This window comes from Quercus suber, unplaced genomic scaffold, assembly GCF_002906115.3.
Source record: "Quercus suber isolate HL8 unplaced genomic scaffold, Cork oak 2.0 scaffold_135, whole genome shotgun sequence".
Classification (NCBI taxonomy): Eukaryota; Viridiplantae; Streptophyta; class Magnoliopsida; order Fagales; family Fagaceae; genus Quercus; species Quercus suber.
Genome location: NW_027069597.1, coordinates 528,429 through 553,180, shown reverse-complemented (window position 1 = coordinate 553,180; position 24,752 = coordinate 528,429). Strand labels below are relative to the sequence as shown.

The 24,752-nt window shown below is 33.7% G+C and overlaps 2 protein-coding genes across 2 annotated transcripts; both read left to right on the top strand.

Moving 5' to 3' along the window:
• The first annotated feature begins 2,456 nt into the window (after positions 1 to 2,456).
• Positions 2,457 to 2,924, top strand: LOC136068810 (caffeic acid 3-O-methyltransferase-like). Its single transcript, XM_065776520.1, has one exon. The coding sequence runs from the start codon at positions 2,457 to 2,459 to the stop codon at positions 2,922 to 2,924; it is 468 nt and encodes a 155-aa protein (XP_065632592.1).
• Positions 2,925 to 6,791: 3,867 nt separating this feature from the next.
• Positions 6,792 to 14,140, top strand: LOC112031144 (isoliquiritigenin 2'-O-methyltransferase). Its single transcript, XM_024063828.2, has 4 exons — positions 6,792 to 7,515; positions 11,036 to 11,346; positions 13,405 to 13,469; positions 13,666 to 14,140. The coding sequence occupies exons 1-4, from the start codon at positions 7,094 to 7,096 to the stop codon at positions 13,960 to 13,962; spliced, it is 1,095 nt and encodes a 364-aa protein (XP_023919596.2). The 5' UTR covers positions 6,792 to 7,093; the 3' UTR covers positions 13,963 to 14,140.
• The last annotated feature ends 10,612 nt before the right edge of the window (positions 14,141 to 24,752 follow it).

Here is a 24,752-nt window from a genome sequence, read left to right as displayed (position 1 = left end):
TCCAGTCTGGCCAGGCCGTTACGTAGTGACTTGATTTCGCGACTTGGCCAAGCCGCGAGATCAAGTCGCCAACTTGCCCTGTTTGGCAAAAACTGACGTTTGGCATTCCCTTCTCACCCTACTATATATATACCCTTATACCCATCATATTGTGAGAGCTTCCAGAGAGAATTTTGTGAGAGAAAACCCTAGAGAAATACAAGATTGATTCATCCCCAATCTTCATCTAAAGAGACTCTACAAATTCCTCTACTCTCTTCCTCTCCATTGTCATACCCTTGAGAGGTCATTTACCAAACCCTTGTCTCACCACACCCACGTCTGTGAAAAGGTCCATTTGGTGCTTGGGAAGCAGTTTGGAAAGGAACCAATATACATTGGTTGATGCTATGGTCAAGTAGTGGAATCCGAGAAGCTAAAGAAGAAATAGGTTCGGCGTAACCTCGTTGGAGCAAGAAGCTTGGAGGGCTTAGGTACTTGGGTAGATTAGGCTTGGAGGGTCTTCTGCTGTTCATGTATCCCAACTGTATTCTTTAGTGGATTATTTGACCGCTTGGAGGGTGGCGGAGAGGTTTTACGCCGAGGACTTCAGTTTCCTCTTCGATAACACATCGTGTGTTGTCCGTGTGTTTGCATCTCTCTTTCCTTTATCTTTGCCTTATATTTACTGCTGCGGATGTGTTTATATTTGGCTTAGATTGTTTATCAATTCTGTTATGAGCTTGTTATCATGTTCCGCACATTAATTGTTTGATATAAAGCTTGAATTTTTTTTATTTTTTTATTTGGGGTCTAAACGTTCAATGGTGTTTTATACCCTTTTTTAACTTACATATTAGTACACTAACTTGTCTTCGAAAAAGAATGGGGGAATGAAAAGGATTAAAAAAAAAATAGTGAATCCCATCAATACCCTCAATTTTTTTTCTCTTTTTTTGGAGGAACCATTCAACACTTTACTAATTAGACTAACTGGAATCCATGTATATATATAAATTTTGGGTGCCATAAATATCTTGATAGCCAAGCATGTGATTGTAGTGTAGTCCATTGGAAGACCAAAGACTTTTTTGCAGTCCATTAAAAGACAAAAGACTCTTCTCGAATGGTAATCATAGACTTTTTCATGCACAAATTTCTTGATTTTACACACAAAAATGCTAGGAATATCGCAACTAAAGTTACAACTTCTATCACAAATAATCCACTTAGCGAGTTATGAATTGTAGAGAAAAAATGATGGGTCCACATTTTCACTACTCACAGCTTATTACATAATTGTGGCAAAATTGTTGTCCAAACATTACTATTTTCGCATGCAGATTTCTTAAAGATGCAAAAGTACACTTGTCTTCAGAAAAGGCATTGGGACCAAAAAGGATAAAACAAAAAAGTGAATCCTTTCAATAACATTCTTTTTTTCTTTGAGGATTCATTCAATACTTTACTATCTTGATAACCAAGCATGTGATTGTAGTGTAGTCCATTGGAAGACCAAAGACTTTTCTGTAGTCCATTAAAAGACAAAAGACTCTTCTCCAATGGTAATCATAGACTTTTTTATGCACACATTTTTTGATTTTACACACAAAAATGCCAGGACTATCACAACTACAGTTACAACTTCTGTCACAAATAATCCACTTAGCGAGTTGTAAATGGTAGAGAAAAAATAATGGGTCCACATTTTCATCACTCACAGCTTATTACATAGTATGGGATACGGATGAATTTCACATTTAGGTGCTCAACCAAAAATTACATTGATGGAGATACAGGGGCTGTTTGGTAGTGTATTTTGAACAATAATTTTCAGTATTTAAACAATATTATATGTATTTTTACACACTTTTTTATCCACACGTATTTTTAAAAAATACAAACAACATTACTAGAACGACGTTACTAAACATGCCCACAACGTCTGACACTGTTATAGACTTGTTTTGTATGGCGTCTGTGATTGCGTTTTCCACAGCCATAACCCTTCAAACACTTCAAAGTCAAGGTAATTAGTTGTCAATATAGGAGGCGCACTTGATTCGGACGGAAGAACCAAATATTTCTACACATGTTATCATCAACGTGGAGATTTTAAATTATTAAGTGGTCTGAATATGAATAAAAAGTCACATTAGTACTCCGATCCACTCAGTTCTTTATTATGTGTTCTTTTGTCATTTCTTTCATCTCAAAGCACCTTATCAATTTCCATATGAAGCACGAGTACTACCTTCAAAATACTTTATCAATATTGTAATTTGTCAAGCTCTCTCTCTCTAAACACAAACTATTTTCAATTAAAACTGTTTACTACAATAAATTTACCATTAAAGTTCTACGGTTAAATACCTACTCTTGTTAGTACTTAGTAGTACCAGCTGATCCTATATAATACATACAACATAGAATCACAAGACCACACCTCAAGGCCAAGAAAAATCGAAGCAGCAAAAATGAGTTCCACACAAAACCACTGTGGTAAACCCCCCATTAGTGAAGAAGATGATGATCCATGTCTCTATGCCTTGCTACTGTCTAGCTCTCACGTGTTTCCCATGGTACTAAACGCCGCCATTGAGCTCAACCTGTTCGAGATCATTGCTAAGTCAAGCCCTTATGCTTTCTTGTCACCCTCCGAGATTGCTTCTAAGCTTCCCACACAAAACCCTGATGCACCTTATATGCTCGATCGCATGCTGCGTTTACTTGCTAGCTACTCACTTCTTACTTGCTCTATGCGCACCTGCGAAGATGGAAGGGTTGAGAGACTCTATGGAGTCTCACCGGCTGGCAAATTCTATGTTCAGAATGAAGATGGAGGATCTGTGGATTCAATCTCAGCTTTTGCTTTACACCGGGCCACAGTAGAGGTTTTGTACGTATATTCCTACTTAATCCATGTGGTCTTGAATGCATGTTGAAACGTAAATAAATAATTAAGTATAATAAGAATGCTAATTACAAACTTATGCACATAAATAGTCTGAACCCATGTTTTGAATATCATTTAGGAATTTGTTTTAGTTTGTTCACTGGAATGAAATATTTCGATATCAACTTATTTCAGCATACCGTATTGAGATGTTTTGAGTTGCCTATTTTATATATACTACCTTGTATATATATATATATACACACACTTTTTTATATAAAAAAATCTCAAATAAAGTAAGCATATAATTTTCCCTATAAAATAAAGTAAGTAGATTATTCTAATTGTTATTAAAAAATGGATTTTACTAATGTGTGCCCTTAGGGCACACATTAATTTCCATTTTTAGAAAAAGTTTTCTCGAGAATTGAAAAAATAATGACAACTTTTTCAATTCCTAAGAAAATGTTTTCAAAAATAGAAAAGTTAATGTGTGCCCTAAGGGCACACATTAACCGGACCCTTAAAAAATAGTAAGTAAGGGTCTTTTTGTAAATAAAAGAAACAAGTTGAGTAATTATATAGAAAGAACTTCCAAGAAGTTTCCTTCCACTTACTTTTCCCATTTCCCAACCCACACACATGGCCTAGACTATTTACTTCTCATCTCACCTAACCACTCTTTCTTCTTCTCATTTCCAAAGTTCCCACGTCTCTTCAATCTTCAGTGGCTCAGGTGCTCTCTTCAGTCTCTTTTATCCTCTTATTCCTCTTCTTCTTCTTTTGTATTTTCTCTCACACCGGCTCTGCTTCATGCCTTCAACTCGTGTTTTTTATTTTTTATTTTTTCATCTCCTTTGTAGAAGATCTAGTGGCAGTGATTTTTATTTTATTTTTTAAGAGGGAAAAAGCCCAAAATGCATGCCGGACGAATCTTTGATTTTGGCTGGAATTTACCGAAATCAACCGAAACACCCAAAACACACCAGAATAGGCCAAAATTTTCTCCAAGGTAGAACAAGAGGGTATCTCATTCTGGTTTGCAGACTGATACAAAATTTTCTGTCTGTTTTGGCCGGAATAAAACGGAATTAATAACATTGGTCTGAACAAATCATCTTATTTAGTGATTTGATAATAAACGTTAAAATGAATTATTTATGTATTAAGTTAACGTAAAAAATTTACATTATCTTATTTAGTGATATATTTGGTACTAGCTCTTTTTTAGATTGATTTTGTGGAAACATAAGTTTTAGTGGCGAGCTAAAATTCATATGTTTAGTTTGAATTTTTGTTCTCTCTCTCTCTCCAATCCAATCCGATCGATTCCTCGAATTGGTTTGTCATGGGTTGATAGGTCAAGTTGGATTGTAAATATTTGTGTGAAGCTTGGAGATCAGGTTCAAGTTGGCCAAATATTCAACCCATGTAACCCAACCAAATCCACTGCATTAATAGTTTAACAAATATATGCATTTTAAATTTGTTAGTTGATTTATGTTGGATTTTGAAACTTATTTTTATAAAAAAAAATCGTTACTATTATATATTTTGGTATTTTGAGACTTATTAGTTTTGATAAAATTGAAATATTAAACTTAATTTCGTTAATTATAATCATTTTATTGAAAAATGAGCTTAAATAATGGAATGAAAATTCAATATTTTCATTACACTTCACTTGACAAAATGGTCTTATCCAATTACCCTACCTGATCCTTATTGGTTGGGTTGGATTTTATAGTAGCTATTATAGATTGGGTTGGGTGGGGTTTGAGATTTCTCAACAATAAGAGATCATGATGGGTAGAAAATCACGTCAAACCCAACGCAACCATCCACAACCCCGCCCCTTCTCTTCTCAATGGGATTCATATCAAACCTGATAATCTTATATTGACACTCTATTTTACAACTCACATATTAAGCTCATATGAAGAATAATTTCACTCCGACACCTCAGCGACCGTCTTTGATCGTATTTACACCTCCACCCCTAAATCGTCAACAACCATGCATACCTATCACTCCAACCTTGTCAAATCTAATCCTGGCAACTCCATCATTGATAGAGACAACCCGAATCTACATAAAACACCAATCATTGCCTTTGTGCCGACCTAGAAGCGGGTATCAAAGATTCACCGCTCGCAGTTGTCTTGAAGCGAGTCTGACCTTTAAACCAAAAATAGATTTTTGGGTGATTTTGACCTATCAATTGTTAGACTAACTAGAATCCATATATATATATATATATATATACATACACACACATACACATTTTGGGTGCCATAAAAATCTTGATAGCCAAGTATGTGATTGTAGTATAGTCTACCAGGAGATGAAAGACTTTTCTAGGATGGTGATCATAGAGTTTTTCATGCACAAATTCCTTGATTTTACACACAAAAAATGCTAGGAATATCACAACCAAAGTTACAACTTTTGTCTCAAATAATCCACCTGGTGAGTTGTGAGTAGTGGAGGAAAAGTGGTGGGTCCACATCTCCACCACTCACAAATTATTATATGGTCGTGACAAAGTTACGGCCCTAGCGTTACTATTTTACGCATGCAGATTTCTTAAAGATATATTAGTACACTAACTTGTCTTCGAAAAAGAATGGGGAATGAAAAGGATTAAAAAAAAAAATAGTGAATCCTATCAATACCGTCAATTTTTTTTCTCTTTTTTTTGAGGAACCATTCAACACTTTACTAATTAGACTCACTGGAATCCATGTATATATATAAATTTTGGGTGCCATAAATATCTTGATAGCCAAGCATGTGATTGTAGTGTAGTCCATTGGAAGACCAAAGACTTTTTTGCAGTCCATTAAAAGACAAAAGACTCTTCTCGAATGGTAATCAAAGACTTTTTCATGCACAAATTTCTTGATTTTACACACAAAAATGCCAGGAATATGGCAACTAAAGTTACAACTTCTGTCACAAATAATCCACTTAGCGAGTTATGAATTGTAAAGAAAAAATGATGGGTCCACATTTTCACTACTCATAATTTATTACATAATTGTGGCAAAATTGTTGTCCAAACATTACTATTTTGGCATGCAGATTTCTTAAAGATGCGAAGTACACTTGTCTTCAGAAAAGGCATTGGGACCAAAAAGGATAAAACAAAAAAGTGAATCCTTTCAATAACATTTTTTTTTTCTTTGAGGATTCATTCAATACTTTACTATCTTGATAGCCAAGCATGTGATTGTAGTGTAGTCCATTGGAAGACCAAAGACTTTTCTGTAGTCCATTAAAAGACAAAAGACTCTTCTCCAATGGTAATCATAGACTTTTTCAAGCACAAATTTTTTGATTTTACACACAAAAATGCCAGGAATATCACAACTAAAGTTACAACTTCTGTCACAAATAATCCACTTAGCGAATTGTAAATGATAGAGAAAAAATAATGGGTCCGCATTTTCATCACTCACAGTTTATTACATAGTATGGGATATGGATGAATTTCACATTTAGGTACTCAACCAAAAATTACATTGATGGAGATACAGGGGCTGTTTGGTAGTGTATTTTGAATAATAATTTTCAGTATTTAAACAATATTATATGCATTTTTACACACTTTTTTATCCACACATATTTTAAAAAAAATATAAACAACATTAGTAGAACGACGTTACTAAACATGCCCACAACGTCTGACACTGTTATAGACTTGTTTTGTATGGCGTCTGTGATTGCGTTTTCCACAGCCATAATCCTTCAAACACTTCAAAGTCAAGGTAATTAGTTGTCAATATAGGAGGCGCACTTGATTCGGACGGAAGAACCAAATATTTCTACACATGTTATCATCAACGTGGAGATTTTAAATTATTAAGTGGTCTGAATATGAATAGAAAGTCACATTAGTACTCCGATCCACTCAGTTCTTTATTATGTGTTCTTTTGTCATTTCTTTCATCTCAAAGCACCTTATCAATTTCCATATGAAGCACGAGTACTACCTTCAAAATACTTTATCAATATTGTAATTTGTCAAGCTCTCTCTCTCTAAACACAAACTATTTTCAATTAAAACTGTTTACTACAATAAATTTACCATTAAAGTTCTACGGTTAAATACCTACTCTTGTTAGTACTTAGTAGTACCAGCTGATCCTATATAATACATACAACATAGAATCACAAGGCCACACCTCAAGGCCAAGAAAAATCGAAGCAGCAAAAATGAGTTCCACACAAAACCACTGTGGTAAACCCCCCATTAGTGAAGAAGATGATGACCCATGTCTCTATGCCTTGCTACTGTCTAGCTCTCACGTGTTTCCCATGGTACTAAACGCCGCCATTGAGCTCAACCTGTTCGAGATCATTGCTAAGTCAAGCCCTTATGCTTTCTTGTCACCCTCCGAGATTGCTTCTAAGCTTCCCACACAAAACCCTGATGCACCTTATATGCTCGATCGCATGCTGCGTTTACTTGCTAGCTACTCACTTCTTACTTGCTCTATGCGCAACTGCGAAGATGGAAGGGTTGAGAGACTCTATGGAGTCTCACCGGCTGGCAAATTCTATGTTCAGAATGAAGATGGAGGATCTGTGGATTCAATCTCAGCTTTTGCTTTACACCGGGCCACAGTAGAGGTTTTGTACGTATATTCCTACTTAATTCATGTGGCCTTGAATGCATGTTGAAACGTAAATAAATAATTAAGTATAATAAGAATGCTAATTACAAACTTATGCACATAAATAGTCTGAACCCATGTTTTGAATTTCATTTGGGAATTTGTTTTAGTTTGTCCATTGAATAAAATATTTCGATACCAACTTATTTCGGCATACTGTATTGAATGTTTGAGTTGCCTTTTATATATACTACCTGTTATATCATATATACACACACTTTTTTATATAAAAATCTCAAATAAAATACAGCATATAATTTCCAAAATAGTTAATTTCTTGATAAATGGATCTAGTGCTTGGACACATTAATTCCATTTGAAGTTAATCGATAAGAGATAATGAAATTTTTATTTCATAATAAATAGTTTAATGAAGTTAAAAAATAGTAAGTAAGGGTCTTTTGTAAATAAAAGAACAAGTTGGGTAATTATATAGAAAGAACTTCCAAGAAGTTTCCTTCCACTTACTTTTCCCATTTCCAACCCACACACATGGCCTAACTATTTACTTCTCATCTCACCTACCACTCTTTCTTCTTCTCATTTCCAAAGTTCCCACGTCTCTTCAATCTTCAGTGGCTCAGTGCTCTCTTCAGTCTCTTTTATCCTCTTATCCTCTTCTTCTTCTTTTGTATTTTCTCTCACACCGGCTCTGCTTCATGCCTTCAACTCGTGTTTTTTTTTTTTTTTTTTTTCATCTCTTTTGTAGAAGATCCAGTGGCAGTGATTTTTCTTTTACTTTTAAGAGGGAAAAAGCCCAAAATGCATGCCGAACGAATCTTTGATTTTGGCTGGAATTTACCGAAATCAACCGAAACACCCAAAACACACTAGAATAGGCCAAAATTTTCTCCAAGGTAGAACAAGAGGGTATCTCATTCTGGTTTGCAGACTGGTACAAAATTTTCTGTTTGTTTCGGCCGGAATAGAATGGAATTAATAACATTGGTCTGAACAAATCATCTTATTTAGTGATTTGAAAATAAACGTTAAAATGAATTATTTATGTATTAAGTTAACGTAAAACGGTTACATTATCTTATTTAGTGATATATTTGGTACTAGCTCTTTTTTAGATTGATTTTGTGGAAACATAAGTTTTAGTGGCGAGCTAAAATTCATATGTTTAGTTTGAATTTTTGTTCTCTCTCTCTCAAATCCAATCCGATTGATTCCTCGAATTGGTTTGTCATGGGTTGATAGGTCAAGTTGGATTGTAAATATTTGTGTGAAGCTTGGAGATCAGGTTCAAGTTGGCCAAATATTCAACCCATGTAACCCAACCAAATCCACTGCATTAATAGTTTAACAAATATATGCATTTTAAATTTGTTAGTTGATTTATGTTGGATTTTGAAACTTATTTTTATCAAAAAAAATTGTGACTTTTATATATTTTGGTATTTTGAGACTTATTAGTTTTGATCAAATTGAAATATTAAACTTAATTTCGTTAATTATAATCATTTTATTGAAAAATGAGCTTAAATAATGGAATGAAAATTCAATATTTTCATTACACTTCACTTGACAAAATGGTCTTATCCAATTACCCTACCTGATCCTTATTGGTTGGGTTGGATTTTATAGTAGCTATTATAGATTGGGTTGGGTGGGGTTTGAGATTTCTCAACAATAAGAGATCATGATGGGTAGAAAATCACGTCAAACCCAACGCAACCATCCACAACCCCGCCCCTTCTCTTCTCAATGGGATTCATATCAAACTTGATAATCTTATATTGACACTCTATTTTACAACCCACATTTTAAGCTCATATGAAGAATAATTTCACTCCGACACCTCAGCGACCGTCTTTGATCGTATTTACACCTCCACCCCTAAATCGTCAACAACCATGCATACCTATCACTCCAACCTTGTCAAATCTAATCCTGGCAACTCCATCATTGATAGAGACAACCCGAATCTACATAAAACACCAATCATTGCCTTTGTGCCGACCTAGAAGCGGGTATCAAAGATTCACCGCTCGCAGTTGTCTTGAAGCGAGTCTGACCTTTAAACCAAAAATAGATTTTTGGGTGATTTTGACCTATCAATTGGCTGACAACAAGTGGAAAAGTTTCTTACTCAAAGGGGTGGTGACTGGTGAGTTTTTTTTTTTTTTTTTGATAAGAACTGGTGAGTTGATACTATACCAGAATCGATTTGACCTATGATCACCCTTTGGGGTAGAGCCCTAAATAAATATATAAAATAAAAAAAACAAACAAAACTATATCTTGAGAGAAAGAAACTTCTAATGATTTTTCCTATATATATATATATATATTATTTATACATTAGGGTATCTCTGTATGCTTGAAGCTAAAAGCTATTTTTTTATTTTTTATTTATTTATTTTTTTGCGTAAAATTAAAAGACCAACTTGTTTTCGCTTCCAATCTCCTATAGTTTTTGAATGCTTCAAAAAAAAATTTCTTATTTACTTATTTATATATATAAATTAAGGATCTATTTTTACAGTGTATATTCTAAAGTAAATAATCACTGAAAATAAAACTATCCATTTACACTATAATTCTACAACAGATTGTGAGTTTAGGTCACTCCGGTACGAAGTTTATTAGGTAATGGGAGACGCCTACAGGGACAGAGCCACTCACTGACTTGGCCCCACCCCACTCCCCAACTTGTTTTTATTATAAAATATCAGTATATACATAAGTATTAATTTTGGTAATTTTTCTCCTATAAAATTAGATTTTGCCTCCCCTTAATAATATTATTGATTCTTTTAAGAGTAATATTATAACTATTAAATTTTCTACAATATTTTTATAAACTATTGAGGTAGCAAATTCTTATTGGTTTACATTCTAGCATTTTTTTTTCTTTTTTCTCTTTGAAGACCATAAAGACATCTATAGTCTATAGATCTAAAATCTAAAACATAATATACAATCCCAAAAAAATTAGCTCAACAACAAAAATTACCAATAGTACAGCTAAAAAAGAATTAAGCTCAATCAACCAATTTACCCAAGTTAAGCACAATCAACCAATTTGTTATTACCTAGCAGCATACACACACATCAAAGGCACACACACCAAATATATATATATATATATAGATATATATTTAAATTCTATCATTTAAGTAGTAGTAGAACTGGAGGCCAGAGCTGTTGCACATAACCATCAATAGAGCTGCCCTCTAACTTCAAGTCTTGGCTCTGTACCTACATGTATACTATTTACTACATGTATTGGCTCAAGAATACATCACAATGCTGCGACGGTAGTACCTCTAGTGTCCTCACGATATCTTACTAGTGATAAGATGGCAAATAGGTAAAGTTGTGTTTTCCAAATAGTAATAGTGCTATAGTTGGAACTCAAATTAGCAAGTAATAAAGGAGGTAAGCATATTAATCTCACATCATTAATTTGCATATCACTCTTCTTTTTCCAACCAATAAGTATTTGACTGTTTTGGCATTCAATGTGGTATAGGCTAAATTTTAAGACTGCCATTCTTGAAGGAGGTAATCTATTTGAAAAAGTCCATGGGAAATCCATTTTCCAATACATGAAAGCTGATCCATCATTGAACAACCTTTTTAACAAGGCAATGGCTGATCTCTCCGGAATACACATGAAAAAAATTCTTGAGAAATATGAAGGATTTGAGGGGGTATCATTGTTGGTTGATGTTGCGGGTGGCACTGGAGCAAGCCTCAACATGGTCATTTCCAAGTACCCTTTCATTAAAGGCATTAACTTTGATTTGCCTCAAGTGATTCAACATGCACCATCTTATCCAGGTACTAAAATATCTTAATAATTGATATGCATGTCTATCTTTGACACTTTATAGTGTTCCTAACGTAGACGTGTAAGTCTGAATTCTCCTCCCACCACTTATAATGTTTAAATATCTATATATATGTATATATAGATATATATTAATTATCACAAATGATCATATTAGGAAAAAAATAAATATATATAGTGCCCAGTAGTGCAATAAGTGGCAGAGCCATTAACAAATAAAACTTAAACATGTATACTTAAAAAATAATTTAAAAATTCTTAAGTATATATGTATAAAATTCTTAAAAAAAAAAAAAAAAAAAAACTTTAAGTATGCATTCTTGTCCGAAAGAACGGTAAAGTAACTTGGTTTATAACACCTTAAATGCCAATCAAAATTTATACCTATCTATAATTTTAATTATTTTTAAATGTACATACTTTTCTCTGTTAGATTAAAGTTTTTTAAATTGATTTAAGTAGAGTCACAATCTCATTGGTGATAAGTTGTACATATCCATTACTTAAATTAATTAGATATTCAAAAAATTATAATGAACATTTAGTTATCCTACCAATTATCTTAAGCAATAAAAAAAAGAGAGAAAGAATAAGGATTTTAATGCATACATTTTATGATTTGTAATTTAAATAAAGATGCTTCGCTTTTACTCTATTGATGATTAAAGATGGTTTTAACAAAAGTTCAAATATATCTGTCAATATCGGCACAATTTGTCAAATTTAATTGATACTTTTTGTAATAAACAAATTGTACTATAAAGTACTTACTGCTTAATTTACATTTAAAATAATTTTATAGTACTCTTTTATACTTTTATGTAGATAATAAGAATATAATATAATATATATATAATAGTTAATAATATATATATATATATATATATTTTTTTTGGTTCGGAACTAAGAGAAATTTCTGAATCTACCATTAATTATATAATGCTACACTTTCAAAATTTTCACAGGTTGTCAGTACACAACTTGAAAGATTTAGACCATATATTGGAGTGACAGAAAAGATGTACGTCAGATTCAATCCAAATGGACCTTAGGGTCCGTTTGGATTGAACTTATTGTTGCTAAACTAAAAACTGAAAACTAAAAACTGAAAACTGAAAACACTGTAGCAAAATAATTTTAAATGTGTAAATAGTACTGTGGACCTATTTTTAATATTTTTATTATGTGAACAGTATGTGAACAGTAATAAACAGTGCGTGAACAGTAATTTTTGTCTCCTGAACAGTGATTTTACTGTTCATGTGAAAAAAAAAAAAAAAAAAATCTGAAAACGCAGCTGTGAAAACGCCGGAAACAGCTGTGAAAACGCCGGATTCAGCTGAATCCAAACGCTCTCTAAGAGTAAACATTTTCAAAATCCGGTCAATATATATTTATACTATTACTGAGAGGATTCTTTATTTGAGTTTCATCATTTTGCATACTAAAATATTCTTACATAAATTTTTAAACTCTCTTAAATACTCATATCTTTTAGTTAAATAATTTTAAATTTATAAACCCAAACTAGTTTAAAAAGTAACTTACTATTTTTTATAAAATTCCTAAGTTTTAGGCTTTCAAACTTTTTTTTTCCTTATACAAGATAGAAATTATATTTTAGTCTAATCTAAGTGTATATATATGTGAACCTCCCTCCTGGAGACTTGAACCCCAGATCTTGTCTCCCACACCTACAAGCGCTTGTATTTGTGAAGTAACCACCACACCAAAAGTGTGCAGTAGTAGGCTTTCAAACTTTTATCAACTCTCGCATCGAAAAAAAATCCAAAAAATTAGGACACTAACTCTATTTCAAATTTTTTTTTCTTTTTTTTATGGAATCTCTATCTCACTTTTAAATATTATTTCACTAAACCCAAAATAAAATAAAATAAATGTAATGATGCTAGTATACAATATTTTTTTACGGCTCTTGATATATCTAGCTAGCTCTAAAACAGTCTTTTTCATTTTCTTATTAAAACAGATTTATTTCTTTATCTTGGATTTATTTCTGTTAAAGAGCAAGGTGAAAATCTGTGTAGGTATTGAACATGTTGGAGGGGATATGTATTTAAGTGTTCCAAAAGGTGACGTCATAATGATAAAGGTCAGTTAGTTAACTACTTAATTATTTGATGATTATATTAGATCGGCTTGTCAAGAGCTTTATAATTTAAATTAGTTCAATGGTATAAAGGTTCAACTCTTCCATCCCATTAATTGTTGTAATTATTGAATTGTCAAAACTTAAAAATTAAAAACCAACGTTTGCTTTTTGAAAATTTTCATGTATAATATTGCAGGGTACATGTCATAATTGGAATGATGAACAATGCATAAAACTTTTGAAGAACTGCAACAAAGCAGTGCCAAAAGATGGAAAGGTGATTATCATGGACTTTATATTGCCAGAGGAACCTGAGGCAAGTAATGCTTCTAAGTATGTCTCTATGCTTGACAATGCTATGTTTATTCAACCTGGAGGGAAGGAAAGAACTGAGAAAGAGTTTGAGGCCTTGAGCAAGGCTGCTGGATTTTCAGGGTTTCAAGTTATCTGTCGAGCCTTTACTGTCATGGGAGTCATGGAACTTTACAAATAAAGTCTCCCAACTATCTGGTTTCAGCTCTTCTTGTGTTCTAGTTTCATTGCTAGTCAAACTGGACAAGTTATGGCACTTTATGTTGAGCCTGTAATTAACCATTTGCATGTATGAAACTTTTTTAATAATGATTTCATTAAGAGCATGAGTTTTATAAATTAAATAACGTTTGATCGAATATATGGGGAGTTAAGAAGATCTAGGATTTGTTTGGGTTGTTTCTATAGTGCTGACTCTGAGAATGATCATTATCAACTCTTTCAGGAGCATAATATCTGCGAAAACTTTAAAATATGTGTGATTGTGATTGGTGAATTATTACTTTCTCATGTATCTAGCATTTCTTTTTGCATCACTCACTTGTGTTTAGGATTGTAACAATAGTTGTGATACAAAAAAGTGTCCTCAAACATTATCATTTATAAATAGTACTTATTTTTATTTTTATTTTTTAATTAGATCACCTCAGCATATATTGCCGGTGATGCTCCAAAAAGGTCTTAGTGTTATAATAGAATGTATACATTAAGTCATTGACACATTTTGAGTAAAACAGGAACCAAGTTGACATGAGTAATTTTTCAAGAACTGAGTTTAAACTTTGTAGATTTTTCAAAGAGTAAAAGTACAGTTTAACTTAGCCTCACATAAATAAGAGGTTACCGACTAACCACAGACCCCACCGAAGATAATATATAGCATGCAAGTTGATTAAAAAAAGAAAGGAGAAAAAGGAATGGAAAAATGGAAAAATCATTAAAGAAAAAAGTGATTGAATGGTAGGACAAACATAAGGGAAGGGATAGTTGAATTATGCACACGGGTAGTGGGTTAAGGTTTGGGCCCAACAAAATAATAGCCCAATTCATGAAGATTTTCTTTTTTTGTTCAGCCCAACTAACTAATCACCCAGCATATAAATTCTTTTTGGTTTAATAACATTTGGTCCTCAACTTTTGTGTCATATTCTATAATAGGCATTAATCTTTTAAAAGCTTCAATTAAGTCTTTAATGTTTTGTTAGTTTGTCAAAAAAGATCATGTCATCTAGAGTTGCACATTCAACCTGACAAAACTAATCCCACCCGACCTATGTCAGTGGAGTTAGTTTCCCCACATGTGATGAATTGAACTACGTTAGGAACTTCTCAATTCAACCAAGTACGTTCCGATTAAAAAACAGAGTCCAACCTAATCCATGCACGCTTATATTGTTGTCAACTCATAGATGAAAAAGTACAAAGCGGTCAAAAAAACACTAAAATTATGCAATTTCACTATAAGTCTTATAACTCAACTGGTTGATACTTTTTGGTTTGTCTAAAGGAAACATCGGAGTTCAAATCTCATTTCTCTCTTTACTATCAAATTATCAATAGCTACAAGTGACATTTATTGGAAATTAAGGGGGAAAAAAAGAGGCATAAGGAGCTAGTATATCATGTAGCTGGGATTTCACGGAGATTTCTAGCCCAATGACAGATCAACGACTTGATGTCAATAGAGAAGAGACTGTCACCTCTTTGCCTGAGCAGAGTCAGTATCCTTTTTGTGTTTGTCCTCTTAGAATATGTCCTTGTGTTGTGTGCTCCTCCTCACTCCTCATTTGGCTTCTTCACGTATCTGTTTTTGTTTGGTTGTTAAAGTCTTGCCCTTTCTACATGATGCAATTTCCAAATTCCAAAATAAAAGGAATCTTGATTTGAGTGCTATCTCTGCTTCTCCATATATTTGTTTTCAAAACATTTCATTTTCTTCTAATTATCTTTGTAAATGCCTAAACAATGAGAACGATGATGATTGATTTCTTGTTTCCTAATGATTTTTATGAAATATGACGTTAATGGCCAATAATTATGGGTGAACAACTTCTTGCCTAGGATGTGTCCAAATATATTTTTACTTTGAAATGAAGTTATCTTAAACCTTTCTAATAAAAAAATCTCAACTCTTCTATCAATACTACTTCAATTCTGGGGAATCTGTGGGTTTTCTTTGTTTTTTCCTTCAAAGAAAATGAGGAATACTCTACCATATATGCCTTTCGGATTAGTCCACAAATGTCGAACCCCAAATCAATTCTCCTTAATAGACTATTTGATTTTATATATTTTTTATATATATAAATTAATGGGTTTTACTGTACAACCTTGGCTCCATGGTTAACTACCCATGTCCATGTGATCCTAGATTTTCTGCAATTTATATATATATATATGTACGGCCCCCGCGTCATATCCTACATTGGGCCTTGGGCCCTGGCCTGGGTATATGGCCCATGAGGCCAATCCCTTTATACCCGGCAGCCCACCCCCGGGCCACGCGTACGGCAAGCCCAAGCCTTGCTTCTTCATCGTTTCTCGGCTACACCTTTCCATGGAGTAGATATTTGACTCACGGGAAGACCTGCACTGTACCTACCCGGCCTCGCCCCGGAGAGCCGCCGCTCCCGAGGACTATCGTGGAGGCAGGAACCAAGTTCCAACGCCACCCTCAAAATTTCCCACTCCTACCTGATTTTTTTTTAAGGTATGGTAACTGCTTTGACTAGCAACTTCTGTATTACGAGAGAAAAAAGTTATATATTTAAAATTACTGAGTCAGTTTATAATAAATAAATAATAATTTAAACTGACTTAGTAATTTTAAAAAGTTTAAATCTTTTAGTGGAACAGTAGACAAGTAATGTAGTTCACCGTAAGAATTGCATAATTTCTCGCACTAGAACTTGGGTACATCTGCATGTGGAAATTGTTAAATAATTAAAATCAGATACAATCTTTGTATACTGTGTTCGACTTGTGTATATGGTTGTTGGTTTTAAAAGTAAAGGCCCGTTGACATGTGTTAGCACAGCAGCTTGGTGTTTAGCTGGCATTATTTTGTTCTGAAAATTAATTTTTTAGTTAAGGGATGCTAAAAATACTAGAAATTTGGCTAAGTATGTTTTACAAACTACTTGTGTCCTTCGCACTTAATTTGTTACTTTTAATCTCCTAATGTGCAGACTGAGATGCTGTTTTGCTCAACCGTAGTTGGCTTGCATCTCTTGATTCCACCCATGCTTGTAACGGGTGAATTATTCAAAGCATGGGTTTCATGTCGGGAGGCAACAATTGAAAATGCTTCATTTTTCCCCACCTAACTCAATGGTGCATAATGCATTTTACACTTTCTAAAAGATCTTACTGTTTTTTTTTTTTTAGCATCCATACGTTTATGGCGTGGTAGTGTTTGAAGCCATGGCCACTTTTATTGGCCAAGTTTCTATCCTTTCCCTCGTAGCCCTCTTTGGTGCTCCCACCCCTGCCATGGTACATTTCTTCTCACAAGCTGTTCCAGGTTTCATTTATGTCAATTTATGCCAACATAAGCTCCTATAATAAATTTCATTCTATTGATTTTGCATTCAAAATCTTCCATCAAATTCTTGTACAATCAAGTGTCATCGGTGGTCCTTTCAAAAAAAAAAAAAGTGTCATCGGTGGTAGAGTTTTTGACTTTCTATTGCAACTGACACTTTTCAACATGTAGTGCCATTTATTTCAAACCTTTTGGGTACAAATATTTATTGCAGTGTGTGTTCTTTATTTATTTTTTATACCAAAGTATATATTCTTTATTTCTTAATGAAGGGCCTAACAAGGTTTATGTACAAAATATTTTAAATATATTCTATTTTGTTCCTTCCTAACTTCATGTTAAATTAAAAAATTTCTTTCACAGATAACAACAGTAAGGAAGGATTTAATTGGATTTGTACGTTTTTAGATTTCTTAAACACAAATAGATTAACCTAGTTATTTAGCCAAGTGATTAACTTAAGTAAATTATTCAGATCTAGGTTAACACAAATAAATCATGTCATTGAAACAGTGCGGAAAAATAAAGAACGCAACGATATGATAACTCAGAAAAACTAAACTGGTAAAAAACCTAAGGAGGATTCAACCTAGCTATCCTCAAGATAAAATGGATCCATTATGAAAGAATTGAAGTTTTATAATAACGATTTATACCACTAACATCTTGTTACTATCTCGAGTAGAAAACTTACTACCACGGCCATGTGACAACTTCGAGTCCACGGACTATTTCTTTCTTGGATTCACAGCAACCACAAGTACTCCCACTTGTGATATTCTTTAAGCTATTTATGTAGCAACTGAAATGATCACCAAGCTCACGACATCAATCTTGATCTTGATAACCCTAAGTATGTACAAAGGCAAACACCTCTAGATCTCACAAGAGATTCATACACACAACATAAACAACAACAACATAAAATGTGGCTAGAGTTTTTCCTTTTATATTTAAAGCAAAACAGAAAACCCTATACGTCATACGAGCTTGGGCTGAGTTGGAAAAATCTACAGAAAAAAAAAAATCTGCACGAACTTCGATTGATCGAGTCTAATTTTCGATCGATCGAGCCTTGCAGATTTACATAATAAATCTTGCAGTACACTCGATTCCAACTTTACACATAAACACACTTTGAACAGCCTAATTCTAGACTCTAAGTTTTGATCATGGTTTGCCAACATTACACATTGAAGTTCTAATACATTTTGATCTTAAATCCTTAGAACCTAACAGGAACCTCATGATGCTGTGTCACATGCATGATGTGATTGCTTCATGGCCTTCTAGAGGCCCCACCTTGGTGAATTTAATTGGAACCTCAACCTCAAAAGAAAGTGTCATATGCCCCAAACTTTTCAACCAAAGTTTAGTTGGACCCAACTCTATTAATTTAACACCTAACTCTTCCAACTAAGTATTATCTATCTTAGGAGTGAAACAAGCAGCATGATTTATCTCAATGCTTTTGCCTATGCCTATCCTTCATTTGGCAAGATTTAGAGGGAAATTTGTGTTGAGCATAGACTTTTCCAGAACTAGAGATCCTAAGGTTTTAGTTTTCCATCAAATGGGGAACTATTAGGGAAGTATTTGGCCTTCACAATTTTAGACTGAATAGAATTAGGTTAGCTAGATAGTCTCCATCCTATTTGGCTAACATAACTTTTTTCAACCAAGATGCTTTCCTCATGCCTGTCATCATCTTTGTTAATAATTATGGAGTAATAATAAGATACCATATATATGACAATAATAAGTCATATCTATGAAACAACATTTATGCATTCAATTTTTTACATAGTAGAATCATGTTATTATGTGATCATGTTTTTAGCTTATAATCTAATACTATATATAAAAGCAGAAGCCTTTAAGGAAGTGCTGCCACATTAGAAAAAATGACCCCTAAAAATTCTGCCACGTATATAAGTTAAAAAGCGATAAATGATATTGCTCGGTAACACTACAATGATTAAAAGCCTCTCATTATAAATATAAAAATTAACCGCATAAATTTATTTTTAAAAAAAGCCTTGCTTGCTGTACGGATAAAAAGGAAGAGAACAAAGTGGTAAAAATATAGACAAAGGGCTTGAGAAAGATACAATCACAAAGAGAGACAAAGTTTGTACGACGCCAAGAGAGAAATACAATGTACACGGAGATAGAAATAGAGAGAGGCGATGAGGCCTGAGATATGGAGAAAGAAACAAAGAAAGAGGTAGAATCAGACCACCGGGAAAAATCTATGGCCCATCAACACTGGTAAATCTTTTTAGATTTGGGTATGAAATGTTCCTTTCAATTGAGTTTTCCTATTGGGTAGGTTTAGGTTTGATTTGTTTTTTGTTTTGGGCTTTTAAAACAGAGAATAATTGAGAGGGATACAGAGATTGTGTTCGTGAATGTCGTTGCCACCAGCGTCAGTTCGGCTTCCTACCACCACCAGTTTCGATAGACTTTTCTTCTATGGCAAGGCTACTGACAGTGGTAGGAACTGGCGCCGACACATTCTTTCCCCTTTTAATTGAGTTTTTTTGTTGGATAGGTTTAGATTTGGTTCTTTTTTGTTTTGGGTTTTAGGGTTTTCTATCAAAATGTTTGTAGATATTTGCTTTTGTTTTTTTATTTATTTATTTATTTTTTTTTTTTACTACCAATTTTGAAATTTGGATTCATATCCCTTTTCCTCTGTATTTGTTAAAATCAGGAAACCCCTCACGGTTTAAAACAAAAATACCGTTAAATTGAAAGAGACTGAGAGAGAATCTGATAAACAGAGAGAGAACGAGTCGATTAGGCGCAGAGAGTTGGGAGAAAGAAAAATCAAGAACTCTTCCTTCAAAAACTCTTCCTCCAAGTTCCCTTCAAAAACTCTTCATTCTTCTTCTGACTTTTTGATTAACAATGTCTCCAACGGGTCCCTATTCTTTCTCTAACTTTTTTTTTCCCACCAAATTTAAAGTTAAATTAGTTTTGCTATATGTTTTCCACTTATAAAATCGCAGTTAGATTTTGGTTCTAGAAATTAGTGTTAAGGAAATCGGAATTGTGATATGTGACTATTTTTTATTAAATATTTTTGGTAATGGGTTTGTTTGAATTTTCCTCTAGATTTAGATCATTCAATTTCTTTCTCTGCAGTAATGAAGTGGAATCTTTCTACAATCTAGAGTCTCTAATTTAATCAAAGCAATGGTACCAATTTCTTTTCCTAATACTCTCTTCGATTATGATTTGCTGTCAATTTAGGAATTTGGATTCATATCCCTTTTCCTCTCTATTTGTTAAAATCAGGGAAAACCATACATGAGTTTAATGGCCTCTTACTTATTTTGGTTTTTTTTTTTTTTTTTTGGTAATAGGGTGTGAAATTGTGGGATTTTGAAATTTGATGTATAACTTTCTTTATACTAAGTTTATTACTTTGTAGATTTTAGTTGATATTTTTAAAAAGACTTTTAAGACTTTATTTTTTTGTTTTTGATGTTGGGTTTTAATGGATTTAGGTTGTGAAATATGAAGGTATAATAGTAAAAGGAATTGTAGCCAGTTCTAAAGTTTAATTTTTTTGTTTGTTTGTTTCAAATTTCAATTACGTTTGTTAGTTTACTTTGCTAACTGTCGATTACTTTTGATATTTAAATACCATGAAATTTCAATAAGTTGAGGAGAGAAGTAGAAAATCTGTCATGTAGCCGAAACTGGTAGAGGTGAAGGTTTTTTATTTTTTATTATTTGTTATAAATTACGCCATAACTATATATTTATGTATTTGAGTTAGATTTGGATTTGGTACAGTAATTTGATTTAAGTCAAATCATCTTTGAAATGTAAGTGAGAGGGAGTGTATATGGTACTTTGCTATAACTTTATTCAGCGTTATTTACTAATGCTGAGGTTATTAAGATCTTACATCCACATCACACCCTTTCTCCCTTCTATTCCTAAATTTGCAACCCCTTTGTTCCTTATATTCCTTATGATTCTTGAAGATTACAAACGTCTCCAATACTGTAACTATTTAGTCAAAAGCCTCTCTAATCTGTGAGATTATAATATAATCTCAAGTATTTGTTCTACTATGACCCAATTACATAGACAATGTCATGAATACTCTGCATATCTATGTAAGGAGGTCAGTTTTTCTTTGATTTTCTGGGTATTTTCTAATTATTTTTTAGAGATTGTTTTACATATGATTGTGTGGATTGGATTTCTATATGGCTTATGCACTGTGTAAGTCTTTCTTTCTTGGGAAATTTCAGTTTTTTTTTTTTTTTTTTTTTTTTTTTTTTTTTTTTTTTTTTTGTTTCTTTAAAACTTCTTTCTGCGATTTGTTAGTTTTGAAAGATTAAGTTTTGAATACAAGCAATGAGTTTTCCATTTTAAAATAATATTTAATTTTGACCAAAATTTTGAACCAAATAGAATTTGCACTACTTTATGAGGAAAAATGCTATATTGTAGAAGACTTAAATTTATAGCTCTCTTTTTCCCTCCCTCTTGCTAATTTCCCATATCAAGTCAATGAATCACTTTGCATAGACTGTTATGTTCTAGGTGTTCACTACTCTTATATTAGAAGCTTTAATGCTGCCTATATTGATTCTCAAGATAAAACTTCAAATGGAAGTTTAAGACCTAGGGTAAAAGTGTTTGTGAACATGTGCAGAAACAGTAAAATATCAAGCAAGATTAGTTTCATAATATCACCAGTTTCTCTTAGATGATAAAACTTTACACTTTTTAGTTGGCATGCTTTATTGACAGTGGTGGATTTTTTCATTCAGTATTGAAACAAAATCTGTTAAAAAAAAAAAAGTTAAAGGAGCAAAATTTCCAAGGTAAGAAATTGAATTATATATTATTAGAAAATGAAGTTAAACTATGCGTATTCTAAAAGTTTAAGCTATTATAAAATGAAGAAGTTGATCATATAATTATTATTTTAACACTTTTCTTTAATAAGCATTAATTTTGAAATGATGCATTTCTTTTCAGCGTATACGTAACATATTGGTTCATTCACTATGGTACAGTTAAGTTTTTTTTTATATAAGTTTTGATGATTACTCTCCAGAGGAGGATCAAGGCCTAGACTACAAAACTGTATGGTCTAAACATTGCTAAAATTTTAGTAGACACAATTTGCTAGTTTAAGAGAGTTCGGCTAGAGCTGTAAGATAAGGAGAAATTGAATTATGTGTGAAAGTAACACTGCTACTTGTTAGTCATTTCAATATGACTTCAGAGACTAATATGTTACTATCACAATTTGCTGATTTAAGAGGGTTTGGTAGGACCTGTTGGTCATATCCAATATGACCTCACTATCAAAATATTTACTTTTTTTGGTAGCTTTTAGGGATCATTATAATTTTTCTGAAAAATCTAGCGTGAAACCATGTAGCTCTATGATTTGGCCATAGGAGAGTAATGATAACTTTGTAGAATACATAGTAGAGCATGTTAACTTTGTGGCATATGTATATAGAGTTTAGAGCATCTCTTTTGTCAGATTTATTACAATACAATGATGCAGTGGTGTTGGTGGTGAATATTGATCATACAAATATAGATATTAGCTTATTGGCAGAAGTGCATGCATCTTAACATTCACTTGATTAAGACCCGCTACAAATTAGTATTGTTCTTTAATTTGTTCTCTATGTTGAGGGTCATTTTTTGTGAAACCCGAATAGAAGGAAGGAAGCCCAACCCAGCAACACGGGCAACAAAAGAAATGGCAAGCATAGAATAAAACCATTAAGCCCAAGCGGCGGGAATAATGGATCACAGGCCCATAATATAAATAAATGGGCCTTGAGGAAGTAAATGGGCTCAAAAGAGGCCGGAAGAGAGAAATAGCAAATAGCAAACCCATGGGCAGTGTATGATGTAGAAAAGTAAGAATGTGCCGCAGTAGGTCCAAAGCAATGCAAGCAAAGAGAGTAGGGGATTGATGGCAGGCCCACAAACCCCAAGGATGAGTATGAAGTAATTGGGCCGGGGAAGCCCAATGAAGATAGTAAAAGCCCATGAGAGCGCAAAGTTAGGAAACGGGCCAAGGAAGCCGAAAACAAGCAAATGGGTCAAGGATGCCCAAGGCTAAACAAAAGGGACACAGGAGCCCATAAGTAAGAAAACTCATAGCCGTGCTAAGCCACTGGGGAAAGAATAAGTGGTAGGCTTAAAAAGGCCCAGCAGGATCAAGTCATTATAGCAGGAATGGTAGGACATGACGGCAATCAAGAGATAGGCTTAAAGAAATGTAAAGTCCAGCACCAAATAAAGCCCAACTCTTGAGGGGAATAGGGAATTATAAAACAGCCCACATAAAAGGTCGAAGAAGGGCAGTAGACTGTGCAAGCAAGCCTCTAGACCGCGGCAAACACATGGGCAGCAGGCAGATTTTGGACATACATGAAAGGGAAGCACGCACAAGGCCTAGGCACCACTAGCCTATATCCAACCAATATGGGACGTGGTGGGATCATGAGTTAGAGGTAAGGGGGTATGGTTTGGTGATAGGGAGAGGGGAAAAGACCTATTCTCCGGCTCCTGCCCAAGCTCTTTTAGGGGGTACGTCCTACTAGGATGACTGACCACCCAAGAGAAGCAAGGTTGAGAGAGGAACCGTTAGGTGCATGCCATAAGGGATAGAGAGAGAAAACACCTACAGCGTGGCAGGAAAGGGTGCCATGGCAGACTAATGAATAAGCCAACCTGCCTTTGTCTGGCAAAGGGCAGTGGTACACAAACAAACTCTTGGTGGTCGGCAAGTATACCCAGACTAGACAGAGGTGGTTAAGGGGCAAAGTAGTAAAATCTGGTCATGGCAAGCACTACAAGAAGACCCTTGCTGTGCCCAAAAAAAGGAGGAAAAAATAGGGGGAAAATCACGAAAGAAAGAAAGTAAAAACAAAGGGAAGAAAAAGATAAGAGAAAAAATAGAAAACGAAAAGAGATAATACGGTGGGTATGCACCAATAAGTCGATTTCCCTCTCTCCTTCTCAAAAACCTACTCTCTTCTAAAAAGTGAAAAGGATTCCTTTGGGTATTAACCATTCAGGTTCGGTTCCCTCAAACCCATTAATTCCCACGACAGGATCTTTCCTAGGAGATTAGTTGCATTGAGAGGAGGAGTTCTCCCCTCTTTGGTTTTGCTTTTGCGGACGAAGCTTGGCTTGATTTATGTTTCTTCTTGATTAATTCATATTATCATTCACTCCTTTACTTTCTTTGAAAAAGTCATTATTATCACTGTGATTATGTCTCATAAATAGAGATTATTTGGTCATTTTCTATTAAATAGTCAGAGGAATTTGTTTTTGTTGTTATTATTATATTTGTCTGCCATAACTCATCTAAAACAACTCTGCTTACTATCAGCACACTCCTGACAGACGAGGCATAG